This window comes from Suncus etruscus, chromosome 5 (genome assembly GCF_024139225.1).
Source record: "Suncus etruscus isolate mSunEtr1 chromosome 5, mSunEtr1.pri.cur, whole genome shotgun sequence".
NCBI lineage: Eukaryota > Metazoa > Chordata > Mammalia > Eulipotyphla > Soricidae > Suncus > Suncus etruscus.
In genome coordinates, this window is record NC_064852.1 from 22694513 (window position 1) to 22710966 (window position 16454).

The 16454-nt window shown below is 49.9% G+C and overlaps 1 protein-coding gene across 5 annotated transcripts in view; it reads right to left on the reverse strand.

Moving 5' to 3' along the window:
* The window catches only part of AGAP1 (ArfGAP with GTPase domain, ankyrin repeat and PH domain 1), a 348034-nt gene that overhangs the window by 59010 nt on the left and 272570 nt on the right, over window positions 1-16454 (reverse strand). For 3 of the 5 annotated variants that reach the window (XM_049773601.1, XM_049773599.1, XM_049773604.1), the window contains one exon: window positions 6852-6923. The exons of the other annotated variants lie outside the window; for them this stretch is intronic. In XM_049773601.1, the coding sequence (XP_049629558.1) occupies window positions 6852-6923 (72 nt within the window). The remainder of the gene's footprint in view (window positions 1-6851; window positions 6924-16454) is intronic. 5 annotated transcript variants of the gene reach the window in all.

Below are 16454 nucleotides of genomic sequence, written 5' to 3' on the forward strand. Positions count from 1 at the left end.
ATTCTGAGCTGGACCCATATCCTGTCCCTGCTTCTCTGGACAATGGTGCTCAGGAGAGGATCTATCTGAAGACAGGTAGCTAGTGGTGTTCAGCAGAGGGCTGAGGGTGGGGTTTGCAACTGCAGGCAGGTGCTGCTCAAACTCATCTCCAGGTATGGCCTGAGACCCCTCTCTGGGGCTTCTGTCCCCTGGAAAGCCACTGCTGACTGGCCCTAGCCCTAGCCACTGATGTCTGTTCCTGCTGTCATCTCCATCTGCCACCTGCCCACCCCCATGAGCAAATTTCTGGGCATTTTTCATCTCCTCCTTGGCACTACTTGGGGTGAAAGGAGCCACACGTATGCGTGGGAAAGAGCCCCTTGACCTTATACACACCAACTCAGCCAGCTCAACCTCTGATGGTCAAAACAAGAAACTCAGACCATGGCAGAGCATGGGGATAGCACTAGGGCTGCTCCATCTTTACCCCCAATGTATCCTAGTCCCCTGAGCACTTCTAGGAGTGAATTCCCTGAGCACTAATGGTCATGAACCCCAATGAGAAAATAGGAACCATGGTAGTGTGCTTCTTTCACCCCACTTGGGTCTTGGTTCAGGGGCTCCCTAGGTACCACCATAGTAAGTTACATCATGAAGTGACAGAGCTCAGGTGTGAACATTTGTTCCACTTGCCAAAGGCGTGCAGGATGCCAGGTCCACCATGCACCACAGAGGCAGGCGTGCATTCTGGGGGGTTGGGACTGGGCTTGCAGAGGCCCTGCAGCTTGCCATCTTTAAAGGCACGGCTGCGGGTAGGGCCACTATAATAGTATTTTAGTGCCATGAACCTGTCCAAGCCAACCTGCCCAATTATTCCCGACGACATTAATAACACTGGCTAGCACACTAATTACGTCCAGTTTCTATGCAGACGTTGTTCCCGTGGGGCTCATTTCGCCTCCTCAGGGGGTGTCGGTTCAGCATTTGTGCTGAGCCCGCCAGGAATCCTTCTCATTACACGGGGTCCGGCTAGCCAACTTTTTTTTTTTCTAAAGGTTAATGAGCCAATCAGTCATCAATTATTATTATTATTTTTTCTGGTGGAATCCAAGCAGATGAAGGGTTAAAGAACTGAAAGTAGCCACAACAGTTCCTTCAAGGAGACTCTAAGGAGAGAGGGCTCTGGGAAGAGGCTGGAAGAGGACAGGGTATAAGGGACAGACGGACAGACAGACACCTGTGTCTGTCTCTAGGGCATCCTGGGTGGAGGAGATGCTCTGGGCTCAACTGCCCAGGCTTGTCGTATGGACACCCAGCAGGATGAATGCCCATTGGCTCAAACAACAGCCATGGGACACAGGTGCTGGTGATGCTTATGGGCTCATTTCTCTTAGGAAAAAACTTTTTACTTCTTCCCCATCTCTTTTTGACAAAATGGTGGACTCTGGCAAAGCACACCCACGGTGGTACTCACATATGTCTGCTGTGTTGCCCACATGCTCTGCAGAGCTCACAGGGGCTGAAGGGCACTTGATGTGGGGCCTCACTGGGGTCCTCTCAGTGGATCTGAACAGCGCCAAGCCCTGGGGTAGGGCATGATCCCTAAGCCCAGTCCAGCTCCTCCTTTTTGTTTGGAGCCAAAGAGATAGCATACTGGGTAAGGACCTTGCCTTGTACATGACTGACAGGAACTCATTCTTCAGCACTCTATATGGTCTCCCAAACTCTGCTAGAATAAATCATGAATGCAGAAATGTAAGCCCTGAGCATCGCAAGTTGAGGCCCAAACATGCTCCCTAAGAGGCCCCAAATAAAAGTATATAGAGCTGCTGATTGGTCTGAGTCTCCCGATTCCTGAGCACATAGTCAGGAGTAAGGCCTAATCATCACTCTGCTCCCAAATGGCAATGCCACAGGCAAGCTCTTGAGAAGAATGGGGTGCCCCATGGCCCCATGAAGATCTACCATCCTCAGGGGGCCTATGACTGATCTCACACCTCTGACAGCTGGACTCAGCCTCTCTTTCTCCTCATTAATGACCGAAGCTTCCATGTTTCTGCTGGGAAATCTCCATGGGGTCTTTTCTTCATCTCCTTTAGGACTTAGGGGTTCCATTTTCTTTTTTTTTTTTTGGTTTTTGGTTTTTGGGCCACACCCTGCATTGCTCAGGGGTTACTCCTGGCTGTCTGCTCAGAAATAGCTCCTGGCAGGCTCGGGGGACCATATGGGACACCGGAATTCGAACCAACCACCTTTGGTCCTGGATTGGCTGCTTGCAAGGCAAACGCCGCTGTGCTATCTCTCTGGGCCCAGGGTTCCATTTTCTGATGCAATTCCCACTACCTGTCCTGTCTGACATCTGGGAGTCCCTCTGAGCTCAGGGATGATGGTGCTGGTGGTCCAGGACCCTGTGGTCTCCTTCCTCTGGCAGGAGAGTCACTCACCATGACTTCAAAGAGCTCAGTGTAGCCAGATAATTGGCTCCCATAGCTCTGCTCTAGTCACGAACTTGCTCTCGGTATTGGGAACCCAGAGTGCTTCATGGTGAGATTGGGATATGAGCTAACCAAAATCAAGTGTCTGATCACTGACTTCCATATCTCCACTTCCAAGGAGGGTGTGAAGCAGGGCATATGGCTGTGAGAGTCTTCCTCATCACAATGACCTGTACATGAGGCTTCAAAACCTCCACCCATCATGGTAGCCCTTAATTTATCATCGTAGCCCTTAATTTATTTAACTACTTTCATTTATCTAGGTTTTTCTGGCCATACTAGGCAGTGCTCAGGGCTGTCTCCAGGCTGCAGCCAGGATTCACTCCTAGCAGTGCTCAGGGAACCAGATGTGGTACCAGAAACCAAACAAGGGTCAGCCACATGCAAGGCTAGCACCCTCCCCACACCTCCCCAACACCCAGATTTTACAGAGCTGCAACTTTTGTCCCTCTTGTATTTTCACAGACATGCAGGGGCTGAGAAATAGGACAGTCAGGATGATGTGGGTGTGGACCTGGGAGAAGTTAATCTGAAACAAAGAGGGAAAACAAAGACTTGGAGCTGTGTCCACAGGTAGTTTGTAGCTCTCAGCCTGACTCTCTGTAAAGCAGGGACTCTGGCAAACACCAGAGATAACCAGCTCTAGCCTGGAACATTTAGTTTGGGCAGAGAAAAAGATGAAAAGCAAAGTGCTGTAACATGGAGAGTGATGGAACAGAGCAGCCCCCTGGACCCTGGTTCGAGGGAGATGCATCATGTGATGGGTTCCCTCATCTTCCTGTTGTAAGATCTGGGGGCTCTGGTGGACTGGGTGGGTCCAAATGCCTCTGTTGTAGCTCCAGCTGTGGGACTCAGGGACCTGGATATGGCCCACAGATACTTTAGGGTGCTATGGGCTTGGCTGACCCTCCACACCATCTTTCTGGTCCAAGTTTCAGGCCAGAAATATCAGTGCTCTCGTTTCTCTCTACAAATAGTTGATCTTGCAAGCCTGCATCTGTCTTTAAGGGTCTGCCACTGGTTGGTCTCTCTCCCTCTCTCCTCCCTCCCTCCCTTCTGCCTTCCCTCCCTTTCTTCCTCCTAATCCCCCACCCCCCTCTTTCTCTACTCAGAGGGTATAGTGCTCATGGCTCAATCCTGGCTTTGTACTCAGCAACTGCTCCAGGGGACCATACAGGGTGCTGGTGCTTGAACCTGGGTTAGCTACATCCAAGGAAAGCGCCCTCCTACTGTGCTATCTTGCCCAATTTCCTAGACTGGTCGAAGGATATTAAGAGCCAGTGCAGCAGGGAGGGTTCTGCCAGTCAGAGCCAGGCTTAGAGCTCAAGAGCCCTCCTGTTGCCAGAGGGGACACTGAGGCATTGGAAGGGCATGCCAAGGAGAGGAGAATGAATGATGTGCGGTAGGGGAAAAGTGGATCCTGACCATTGGGCTGGAGAGACATCTGGCCCTCCACCAGCATCTGGGGCACAAGGTCGGGAAGAAAGCATCACAGAGACTCTGAGGGAATTTAGGGTGAAGGACCTGTCAGATAAAGGGAGCCCCCTCTGGGTGGTGGTAGTGATCTCTGAACTGCAGAAAGTCTCTGAAAAGGTCTGCTGAGAGGGAATAGCGCCCTTAGCTACTGGAAGACAGTATCGATGCCCCACCCTCCTGCCACCAGATCACCCCTACTGTCTCGTTGGAAGCCTGAGCAGTGCCTGAGACTTGGGGTGCTTGGTTGAGGGGTCAGCACAAGATCCAAGTCAAGCTGGTCATTGCTCAGGGTGATTCTCAGAGAGGAAGGAGGTGCGAGGTGACAGAGGCCCAGCATGGCTGCCCCCATTTGTCCTTCCAAAGGACAGTGTCTGGCTGGGCCCGTCTGGAACCAGGGCCGGCCACCTCTGAGCTGTCCCTCAGGCTGCTGAGGCCCTGCATACTTCACAGGCCTGGCTCTGGGCAACCTTCTAGACTCAAAGACCACCAGACAGCAGAAATGTGGAACCTTACACTGAGAGACGTCTGGCCCTATGGGGCCACCTCCTATATGAGCCAAAACTGGACACTCAGTGTCCTGTGGTGCTCCCTATCCTGTCTATATGCAGTGTGTGCGCCCACACCTGTCACTAGGCTAGACTGACTATCCCCTGCTTGATGCAGGCATCTGTCCATGCCAAAAAGGACTTTCTTGCCCCTAACCAGGAAATCCAGGGCTTGGTGCTTTCTGGGTACCTCAGAATACACAACTCCAGTGGATGGATTACAAAGACATAATCCAAAGGGGCTCCCTCTGAAGATGTACCTCTGAATGTCCCTTCATGGCCTTTGGCTGCAGCAAGAAGATGAGTGGGCCCTGGAATGGCCATTGAGGACCAGTGACAGGCAGGGTGCTGGATAGGAGCCATGCAGTGTCCTGCCCTACTAGAGTCACTGTCACTTCAAGCTGTAGGGGTGTGGGAATGCCTCGAGTGACTCCCATGAGAAATCCACATCTGGGTAAAGGAGGCAGGGGCTAGACAGCAAGACCACAAGTGACCCAGCCAGTGCACTCTGAGCAGGGGGAAGATAAGGTGGACTGGCTCTGGGGCCCTTCCTTTATTCCTGCACCCCTGGACTGCCTGAAGTTCTGACTAGCCATCTGTTGAGGGGCCCAATATTTGCAGTGTCCCCCCCCCATTCACTGGTACTCTCCATTCAAGGCCTTGCAGGTTCTCAGGTGGATACTCCGTGCTCCCCAGTATGCAGACCAGCCTACCTGTCCCATACCTCTAAGGAGTCGAGAGGATGGAGTCCCTGCTTAATCTCCCTCCCTTTCTGTTTGATCCCCAACTCTCCCCGAAAATGAGGCCGGAAGTCAATAAACAAATCCTGTGAAAGATTCACACATGGAGGGTGGGGGAGAGAGAAGGACACACGGAAGAGCGATGAAATGATCCTACGTGGGAAGGCTGCGGAATGAACACGGATGCGTGTTAAAATGCAACGGAAAATGGACTGGGGCGACCCCTAACATTCAATTATTTCTCTCCCTTATTTTGGCTTTCTGGAGCGACTACATGAAAGGGGACACCGATGGGGGTCAGGCTTCACTGATACCCCAACAGACGACAATTTCTCCTTGAGAAATGAAAAATAAATGACGATTAAAAAAAAAGTCTTTAACTGTTAGCCACAGTGAACATGGATTCTGTTTTCCATATCTATTCTCCCCCCATTCCCTTCCCATCCCCGGCTTCCAGAGCAGGGCATTCTGTGGCGAGAGAGAGAAGAAATTGTGAAAGGCAGGGAAAAAAGGGACAGAGATGGGGGTATAAATCAGCAAAGGTTAATGATCAGGATGTGAGGAGAGGGACTTGTTTACAGAAATAGCGTGTAATTTAAAATTTACAAGAGATTTAATGCGGCCGCTTGACAATCGCTAAAATCAACAGCCCAGAAAACAGTGACATTAAGAAAAATATTATAGTTATAATCATGCCCAAATAAGTCAATTAGTGTTAGGGGCAGGAGCTGGCGATTTCGTGACCCATTTGGCTTGCATTTAACTAAAATAAATAAATAAATAAATAAAATAAAATAAAAGAAGAAGAAAAAAACCAACCCCCATTATCCCGAAATTGTTGAATTGTGACCTATTTTGCATTGTATTTCTCACATACACAGCCCCCCTTTCAAGGACTGGGCTGAGAGTAGGTCTCCCTTTGCCTGGCATCAAAATAATTCTGACCCTTGACATTTGTAATCATAAAAAAAAAAAGGAAAAAAGGCAATTTATAATTGTGTTGTTCAAATGAAGTGGGGGGGGATTCAATCTGCTATTTTACGAAAGCAATGACGGCTGTCTTTGGTGAAAAAAGCAAAGGCAAGTCAATTTGTGAACTCTGGCACCCCCCGACCTTTAGAAACACAACAATATACAGAATTTACAAGCAACAGTAGTCCATGCAAATGGGCCGGGTCGGGCAGCTGCTGGATTAGAGCCCAGCGCGCTTTATGGAGAAAGCTTCCACCAAACAAATTAAGATTGTTACTTAAATGTCACGGCACACAATTGCATTTGGCTACAGATCATTACACCTGATACTAACACTTTTAAAAACTGTAATAACTTGGGAAATATTACATTGAGTGCCCACATGTATAAAGGAAAAAGGGTGGGGGGGAGAGAGGAGAAAATAGGTTTCTGAAGTAATTTAAACATCACCACCCGGCGACGGAAGGGAAAGGTCAGGATTTAAGTAAGCTGAAAGGAACACGAATGGTAAAATAAAACACACACATACACACACACGCGCACACACACAAACTCACGCATGCACCAGACGCGAGATGGAAGGAGGAGGCGGAATGTCGCTATGGGTAGAGAGGCATCTCTGAGCCATACGGGTTTTTGTTTACCTTCAGTGTTGGTGCTGCTGTATATACTTCGCAGGCTACCAACACGGTTTAGCTTCCAGGCCTTGCGTTTGGCTGCATCCCGAGAGCAGAAAGAAGGGTGGGGTGAGGGTTGGGGGTGGGGGGGAGGAAGAGAGAGGAAACAAAAAGGAGAAAAAGAAAGCAAATGAAAAAGGGGAGAAAAAGAAAAGATCACATAGCAAAGCTCTTCAGCTGCTTTCTGGGCCAGCACACACACAGCAGTTCCGGTGAATGAGCCTGGCAGGGCCTGACCAGGGTCTTGGCACCCTCTCGGCCAGCGGACAGAGCAGGCAGCCCTGGCTTGGCACCAAAGCAGCTGAAGCACTGGTAGTTCTGCTGAGTTCGACAGGCGGCCACCCCTTCGCTGCCAGGCCCTTGGGAGCAGGGAGCCTGGAGGAAGGTGGCAGAAGGAAGGTGTTAATGACCAGAAGTGCTAGAAAGTTCCACGCCTCCCCCGACTCCCAACCGATGTAGGTCTGGACACAGAGCAGCGCAAGCCAAATCAGTGCCAGGCAGATGAACCCCAAGGCTGTTTCCTTGGGGTGTGGAGGGGTGCGCAGGAGGAAGGAAACCAGAGCCTGGAGGGTACAGCTGGGAAAGGACAAGTGGACAGACAGACACAGCCTGTCACTGCCCACCAAAGGGGGTTTGTCTAGCAGGGAAACACAGAAGCGACTTTGCAAGGCCCAGAGCGCATGTGCAGAAAGGGGTCCCCACTTCTCTGTGATTTTCTGCATATGAACCCCTCATGCCCTCTCCTCCACACCACACACATGGGGGACCAGCGGTCTGGCTCAGAACCTGTGTCCATTCTGCAGAGCAATCCATACTCTGAGCAAGAGGGAAAGCTGGCAGATTTGACTGAGACTTGCAGCTTGAAAAATGACACAATGTTATGTGAACAGGAGACTGAGAAAGTACAGGCAGTGAGGGCCTATGAACTGTCTCCTCATCTATGAAAGCGGGGGCCCAGGAGAGAGAACAGGGTTCTAGTTAAGGTCTTGCATGTGGTTGACCTCGGTCTGATTCCCGGCACTGCACAGTGTTCCCCAAACCCCTCCAGGAATGAGGCTTGAGCACTGAATCAGGAGTAAATGCTGAGCACTGTTGGATGTAGTCTAAACTCCAAAAAGCAAATAAATAAAAGGGCGGCGGCTGGGACTTGTGGGCAGAGCGGCATCTGAACATGACTTCTGGAGATCGGGGTAAGTGTTCCATATTCCCATCCCCTCCAGGTGTGATAGCACCCCAGAAAGTACCTTGGCTGGCGCAGAAAACCCCCACTGATAAAAGTAGTGCCAGGGGCAGGTGGCACAAAGGTCAGGCTTGGGAGGGTAGGATATGTCACATGTTCCTAGCATCCTTTAAAGCCATGGTGACCTTCCCCAGCCTAGGATAGTACAGGTGGACACATGCTTATGGTAGCCTAGAGCATCCCAACTGGCCCCTTGTCACAAGTCCCGGAGGAAGTGGCGGACCTGGAGGAAAACCTCACTACTTTCTAAAACATTGCACCTAACAGGGCAGGGTATAGGCTGGGTACTCGAAGGGAAGCAAGTGGCAGCTGCAGGCAGCATCCCTGGTTTTCTATTAACCTACTGATGAAATAATCAATTCCAGTGTGACTAATGTCAGGCCTTTTCTCTTCAACAAATGGCCACTTCCTTCCTGATCCAGATGTCCTGTTCTGTGCATCTGTCTCCTGGAACCACTCATTCCTCTAAGTCGACTTTCCCAGAGAGTAGACCAAAGAGGAAAAAGAAACCTTGAAATCATGGATGACAGCTGTGGCTCTGAGCAATGTCACTACTAGGATTCATGTCTGGGGCACATGGGGACATGACCCCATGAACCGTGAGAGATCCTGCTCCAAAGCTTGAGGCTGGATGCCGCTCCCATCTGAAGCATCTAAACTAGGGGACGCTTCCTGCCAACTTTGTGTAAATTTGCTTGAAAGACGAGACAGTAGCTCTGCCCTGTCTCCGATGTTTAAACACACAGGCACAGTTTGGTGGGTTTCAAAACTACACAACATGCAATTTCAGAGCTAATGATCAGCCCAGTGTAGTAGGTGGCATGCCTGGAAGCCAAATCTAGGCAGTAGTGGGGTCTAGAGGAGATCAAGTCACCCACAGGGCCAGCATTCTCTCCAAACAGAGTTTTGAGCTCAGGTTGAAGATGAAGCTCTATGGACAGCCAGGCTAAGGGAGAGTGGGAATCCTCAGACGAATGGAAATAGAGGAGGGGCTGAGAAGTTGTAGCTGGCAACACAATGGAGCGATGGAGCTATGGGATGTTGTGCAATGACACGATGGAATGAACCGCAGCTGCAAGAAAAGACGGAATTGTGCAGCTTGCCACAACCAGAATGGAACTGGAGGATTGCATATGTTGATGGAATAAGTCAGAGGGATGATGAACCAGCTGAGTTGGGTCCTATGTAGAATACAGGGTCAAATAAAGGGAAAGTAGGGGCCGCAGTGATAATATAGCAGGGAGGGTGCTAGCTTGCCTTCCATGCTGCCAACTTGGTTTTGATCCCTGGCATCCTATATGGCCCCCGGAGCCCGCCAAGAGTGATTCCTGAGTGCAGAGACAGGAGTAAGCCCTGAGTACCAATGTGTGTGGCCCCAAACAACACCCCCCTAAAAAAAAGAAGGATACAACCTAAGCAAGGACAAACACCTGGAATCCAGAACCGATTACTTGCTAGTGAGAAGAGGGTGGAGGAGTGCCAGCATTTTGTAAACTGATACCACAAACCTTAATACTATCAAAAAAATTCCAAACCTTAATTAAAAATAAAACCCCTCAAATCAGAGAACGATGTAAGCCTCTGTATGACACTGCCCATTAACTTTAGGTCTTGGGGATATGTGGGTCACAACTGACAGTGCTCGGGGGATTCTCTGGTGCTAGAGTTTGAACTGGGGTTGGCTACATGCAAAGCAAGTGCCTTAACCTCTTGTATTCTCTCTCTAGTTCCTCCCCAGTTATTTGTGAGGGAGGAAAAGGCTAGGATATTTTTGAAGGTGTGTGTGTGAGAAAAGGTAGCACGGGAGAGTAGCCTCTCTAAACAACAGGGTACAAAGTAGATTGGCAGGTGGAAACAGGAGTTTTTTTCTTCTCCCAGCAAATGAACAAAGACCTTCCTGCTTCTCCAGGTGGGATCACTGGAGTTGACGAATGGGAACTGAATTTGTCAGGCAACTTGGGATTGGAAAGAGGAGAGGGTAAAAAGATACAAGCATCCTATATCTTATGCTTAAAGACTCATGTTATCATTCTGTATGTGTAATTATGTGATCAAAGTGTGTGAAGTGTGTGTGTGTGTGTGTGTGTGTGTGTGTGTGTGTGTGTATGTAGCTTGCTGTGTCCCATGGTAATGCCCACCCCAAAAACCACCCTACTGACAACCAAATTCAGTGACTAATTTTTTGGTAATGAGTCAGGAAGGCTGGCAGGTGCCAGAGGAGTGGATTTCACCTGGGTGGTGAGCCGGAGTGCCCTGTCTCAGAAGAGCCTTGCGTAGAGGTGAGTTCTGCAAACATCTCCTAAAGGTGTGTGAGGGCACAGCTCTGTACAACAGATACTCTGTGCAGTGACCTCGGGGTCTAGCCTCGTCGGCTCAACCTCCTGGTAATTGCTAACAGACCGTCCCCAGCGTTTCAAAGCGGCTGGAGTGTGAGTGTGCGGATCACGGCTCTGCAGCCTGAGCGGGTAGCTGGGATCACTTAGCACTAACAACCATCGCCAATTACCTCCCCCTTGTTCAGTGGTGGCGGTGGGGAAACGATGCAGCTTTTCCTATGGCCCCAGTAACCCCAGGGGACCAAGGAACCTTCCCCACTGCCAGAACATTCCATGCTGCTTCCTTCCTCAGGCAATGTGCATACCCCAGAACATAGCCTTCAGCTTGCAGCTCTTCCTCCATCCATGTGCCGGAGACCACAGACAGCCACGGATGCCACCTCCACTCTTTCCTCCTGACAGTGTCCATGGTTGATTAGACCAAAAGGCCTCAGAGAGATGATTAGAAAGTGAGGCTACTGGGAGCTGGCATGGCCAAGGCTTGTCAGCCATGTTGGACGTGGTGGTACAGGAGCTTTACAGGCCCAGCGCGAGCTGAAGGAGCCAGGCCAAGGCCCTCACAATCAATTAGGAGAACAAATGGTGTCTTTTCAGCTCATTCCCGAGACTAGTGAGGCCTGGAGTGAATCAGGGGCCTCTCTGCTTCCAACCAAGGGCAGCAGCTCTCAGCAAAGCCAACAAACCGGGGCCCTGTCAGGCTTCACACTGGCTATGCCACAAGGCAGGAAGATATTGTCAGAGCCTGTGGGAGAGCAGAGGGGATGGTGGGGAAGGGCATTAGGACTGCAGTAGAGGCCGCTAAGGCTTCCAGGACCAGAAGGCATGGGCCTGGAACCTCTCAGACAGGGCATACATCTGGCCCCCGGCCCCCTTCATGACATTGTGCATTCCAGAGGCACGTGAACTTGCACTTTGATTGTGAAGGGGCCTAACTTTGGGGTTGACACTCTTTCTCCCTCTCTCTCTCTCTCCCTCCCTCCCTCTCCCTTTCCCTCTCCCTCCCCCTCCCCCTCTTCCTCTCTCTCCCCTGCCCCTCTCCTCTCTCATACACACATATTTTACTCATGGTGGTGGGAAACATTTTTGAATGTAGTACCTCAGATTGGTATTTAGACTACCTAATCCTACCTCTGGGTGTGGTCTGTTCCATCCTAATAAATACTTCGGGTTTCAGAAAAATGCTTTCTTGCATTTTCGGACTCCCACTGAGATTTCTGCTTCTTAGGAGCTGAAGGCTTATGTACTGAAGTTCCTGAATCTGTTTCTCCCTCTGTAGTGTGTGTGGATTATTTTCTACATGGACATTTACTTCCAGACCCGTGTCTCTCCAGTGTCGTGGCTTTGGAAGCTGAGACCTAATTCTAGCAATATACAACCCTCATGTGTCCAACACAGCCTCAGACACACCACACCAATATTTATTTACATTCCCACACAGCCTCATATACAGTGTTGGTACATTTTTTTTAACACCCAGTGCTACTCCAGGGTTACTCCTGGCTCTGCACTCAGAAATCGCTTCTGACAGGGGAACCATATAGGATGCTGAGGATCAAACCCAGGTTCGTCTGGGTTGACTGCATGCAACACAAATGCTCTATCTCTGTGCCACTGCTCTGGCCCCTCACACATACTACACAACTACACAGATTCATCCACTCACACACTCACATCCATCACCTAGCTACTCACACACAGAACACTCATATTTCCACACCTCACCTCACTGCATTCTCCACTCACACCCATTCACATATGCTCCGTGTTCCCACACAACCTCACACAACTCATACCCTGACACATACCCTAATACATAAATACATGTGCCTACAAAACCTCACCCCCACATAAAAATACTCTTACATTCACACCAACACATATGTAACACTCACAGACAACTCACACACTCTGATACTTCCTACAGTAATGCATTCATTCACACCTAGATACACACTGACATTACCTCATGTATTCAGACACCCCCTACCCTATCCACATTCTACACACACACACACACACACACACACACACACACACACACACACACACACACACATATCCACATTAACACTCCCCCCCCACTAAAACACACACAATCTTTCTCTCTTCCTCTTTCCTCCCTACTTTAGACAACATGCAGTAAAGGGGCCTTGGAACTAAGAAACATGACCCTTGGCCAAGCACGACTGGTAGAGGGAGAGAAAGAAGCCCAGATTCAGCACAGCTTTGTGCTGGAACCCTACCTGGACTCTGGGTTTAAGTCCATTTCCCACTCCTGGCAGTGGCTCCCTTGACAGCTCACACAGTGACTGGATCAGGAATTTTCAGCTCTTGGTTTCATAGATTTAAAACTGGCAAAGACTGGGGCCAGAGAGATAGCATGGAGGTAAGGCGTTTGCCTTTCATGCAGAAGGTCACTGGTTCAAACCCCGGCATCCCATATGGTTCCCCGAGCCTGCCAGGAGCGATTTCTGAGCATGGAACCAGGAGTAATCCCTGAGCACTGCCAGGTGTAAACCCCACCCCCCCAAAAAAAAAAAAAAAAAAGAAACTGGCAAAGGCTTTTTCTGATTGGAGAGACTTGCTTGGGTGGGGGGAGAAGAAAAGAGTTACCCCAGAAAATAAAAAACATAAAAACTTGGCAGAAACTTTGGGCCCTGCCATGAAGTTAGAATAACTATTTAAGCAGAGAGGCAGTGCTGTGTTCCCCTCTGGATGAAATGATGTTTAAGAATAGCAGGAGTAAACTGTGCATTTGGGTGCTAAAATCAGAGGGGTCAGCCTGTCTCCAAGGGAACTTTGCGATGCTGGAACTTAGGGTGGTCACAAGCTCAGAAAGAGATTAGAAACTTTCATAAATAGATATGAAGGTACCTTGCCTCCCCACCAGGAATTTGGTGAATGGGGCATTGAAGGCTTTTGGGGGGGTTATTAGTATGTAGAACTTGGGGCTCCTGGGCTTCCAGGTGAACCCTGGAGAGCTGCTGCGAAGGGGAGCTCAGAACCACCCAAAACACAGAAAGCTGTCTTCCTAGGTGTGGTGACTGGGGGGAACAAAGTGGATCTGAAGGGCTCCATATCCTAGGATTCGGCATGGTGTGTGTGTGTGTGGGGGGGGCACGGCGCAAGCTCCCCAAGGAAACAATGAGGAACCTACAGTCTCATGCAAAGAAAAAGAGAAGTGGCAGCTGGGGCTTCCAGGGGCTGCGACTGAGAACATCTCCTGCCCATCTGGCACTAAGGGGAGCAGGGAGGGGGGCGGGGGTCACAGAACTAACTACCTTTGGTTCCCGAGGCAGAAATGATCAGGGAAAACATTCACTTCCTCTTGTTTCCCAGGCCCTTCTCCCCCTGCTCCAATATATTAAACGTTTAGGGGTCCTTTTTTTTTTTTTTTAAAGCAAAATCGTCCTCAAGAATTCCAGCAAAAATGGGTTTTTAATAAAACTTCAAATTGTGCTATCCTATTTCAAAGGCAACGGCAGTGAGAGCAACTAATCAAAGGCATAATGATTTAATGATGGCCGCCTGAGCTGGCTCGGGGGCTGGAATCGAGGCGCTCTGATCACTGGACCACCAGCCCCCCACAAAGCAGCCCTTGTGTTTGATCTGCCCTCCGTGGACTCGGCTTCCTGCGCCCGCCCGAGCGGAATGAGGGTGTCAGGTCCCTGGCGTGGGGCATCACACTCAGACAACGGGATGAGTCTCCTGAAGGCCCTTGACTGAACCTTTTGTATTTACGAAGACGTCACCGGAAATTCCCCTAGAAGGTTCTATATGACACGGCCCAAAGCCTCAGGATCCTTGTTTGTCTTCATTCGATCACGCTCCGAGATCAGAGTGGGGAAACCAAAAGACTATTCTAGACTGCCACTTCCCTTAAACAACGACAGAGCTCTCCCCAAAAAAATCCCCAAGGACTATTGTAGGACCCCCACAAGTGGGCCAGACTGGCTGTCTTTATTCTCCCAGAGGAGACACCATCACCTCAAAATACAGTCAATGCCTCACTTCTTCCAGATGACATTTTAGAAGTACCAACTATAAACTCTGTCTCCAGCAAGAAACCAGGGGAAGATATATCTCAAGCCAGAACAAAGTTCACTTCCTTCCAGATTCTCATGAAAAAACACCCCGTGGCCCATCAGACAACCCACTTCTTTGCTGACTGGTTCAAGCCTGTGCCCACAGCTCTTTGTATCCAAAAAGTTCTGACAGAGGCCAGAATGTTCTAGAAATGGCTCCTTTCACAGTTAAGCTGTTAGAGGTGGGAAAACAGAGTTGGAAGACATTGCTTAGTTAACAGAGTCACCCCAGTTCTGTGCTGTTCCCTGAGCTCCTCCTACTTGGTTCCATAGTGGTGACAGGCAGAGACATGATCGGACACATGTACTTTTGCCTACACATGTAGTTGTCAATGCACTTGCTCTTCTTTCTCTGTTGCAGCTGTGTGAGTGGAGAGAGTGAAATAATAGGGCTGACCAAAGCTGATTCAGGGGGGACCAGCCCACAGACCCACCTGCTTCACTTTATGGCCACATGGTGGCTGGATTCCATGTAGACCAGGGGCCCACAGTCTGCCCTCAAATAGCTGAAGAAGCTCACAAAGGAGAGAAGAGACAATCCCAAACAGGATCCCCAGCAGAAAGCGGGTGGGAAGCCTCTCACCACTGTGAAGAAGCAAGGGAAGGGAGCTGACCAGAAATGAGGTAGGCCTCCAGGTGGCTAGTTCACATAATTGGTCACTTTAAGCCTTGTCCCTCTAAAAAATTCCAGTCAAAATGGGAAGTGGGAGGGTAAGAATGGGGTAAGAGGTGGTCTAGATACCAAGAAGCCCTGGCTAGACCTTTCTCTCGGGCCCTCACTCACACCCACACAGATGTGGGACAGCAAGGGCTCACCATGTGATATGGCCAGAGATAAAGGAAGCTGCAGGGACTCAGAGCCACTGGGCACTGCCCTAGAGAGGCCCAGTGAGAGGTCATAGAACAGTAGGGTCAACTAGAGAGGGACATGGGTGACAGAGCTGCAGATGCAGATTCCAGATCAGGAATAAGCACACTGGACAAAGAATAGCGAGAGAAGGGCCAGGTCAGTGTCCACTGGGGGCGAGTTTTGATCTCTGCTTCCTGCTGGCATGACCCTGGGTTTGTTCAAGACCAGCATGATGTGTTTTCACTGAGCTTTGCGGGACAGGCCCGAGACATGTCACCACTGTGGGCAGCTTTGGGATTCTCCCTAGTGCTACTATCGGAGAAGAGATAGCTCCTCTGCTTACATGAGGCAGCCAAAAAGTGAGAACTAAAGAGTGTGCTGTCTTGATGCAGAAGAAATCGTCCCAGGTCATGCTGTGCCTCAGATCCAGGGTGCTATGTCGTTCTCTCAGCAGCCCATTTTTATAGAATTACCCCAACCCTAAACGATGCAAGAAAGGACACCCAGGAAGGTGGGGTTTGGAGTTTTCCAGAACTCCAAGAGGTTCCACCCCCATCAAATCCCCCACCAGTTCTGTGCAGGAAAGAAGGCCAAACTCTCTAGAATAATGCACATGGGCAGTGAAGGCCAAGAAAAGCTGAAAATAGTTCATTCTTTCCAGGTAAAAGCCAGCCTCTTGCACTTCTGGTCCTCTCACTCACAATCTCCATTCTCAGTAACAGAAAGACTTAAGGCACAGAGTGCTAGGGCAGAGAGAAAGGCTACAGGAGAGGTGCCCCGTGGCTCTCCCAGGATTCAAACACTCATGACCCTGTCTCCAAGGGAGGCCTTGGGCCTTACCTTTTTATGCCTGAGAAACGTGGGTACATGTGCTCCAGCCCACAAAGACACATCACATGGAAACAAAGAAGAAACTCTTGCTTCTATTGGTTTTGGCCATATCTGGTGGTGCTCTGGGCTCATTCCTGACTCTGCACTCAGAAATTATTTCTGTTAGAGCTCAGGCAACCCAATGGGATGATGGAGATCAAGAACTTCTTTTTTTTTTTCTTTCTTTTT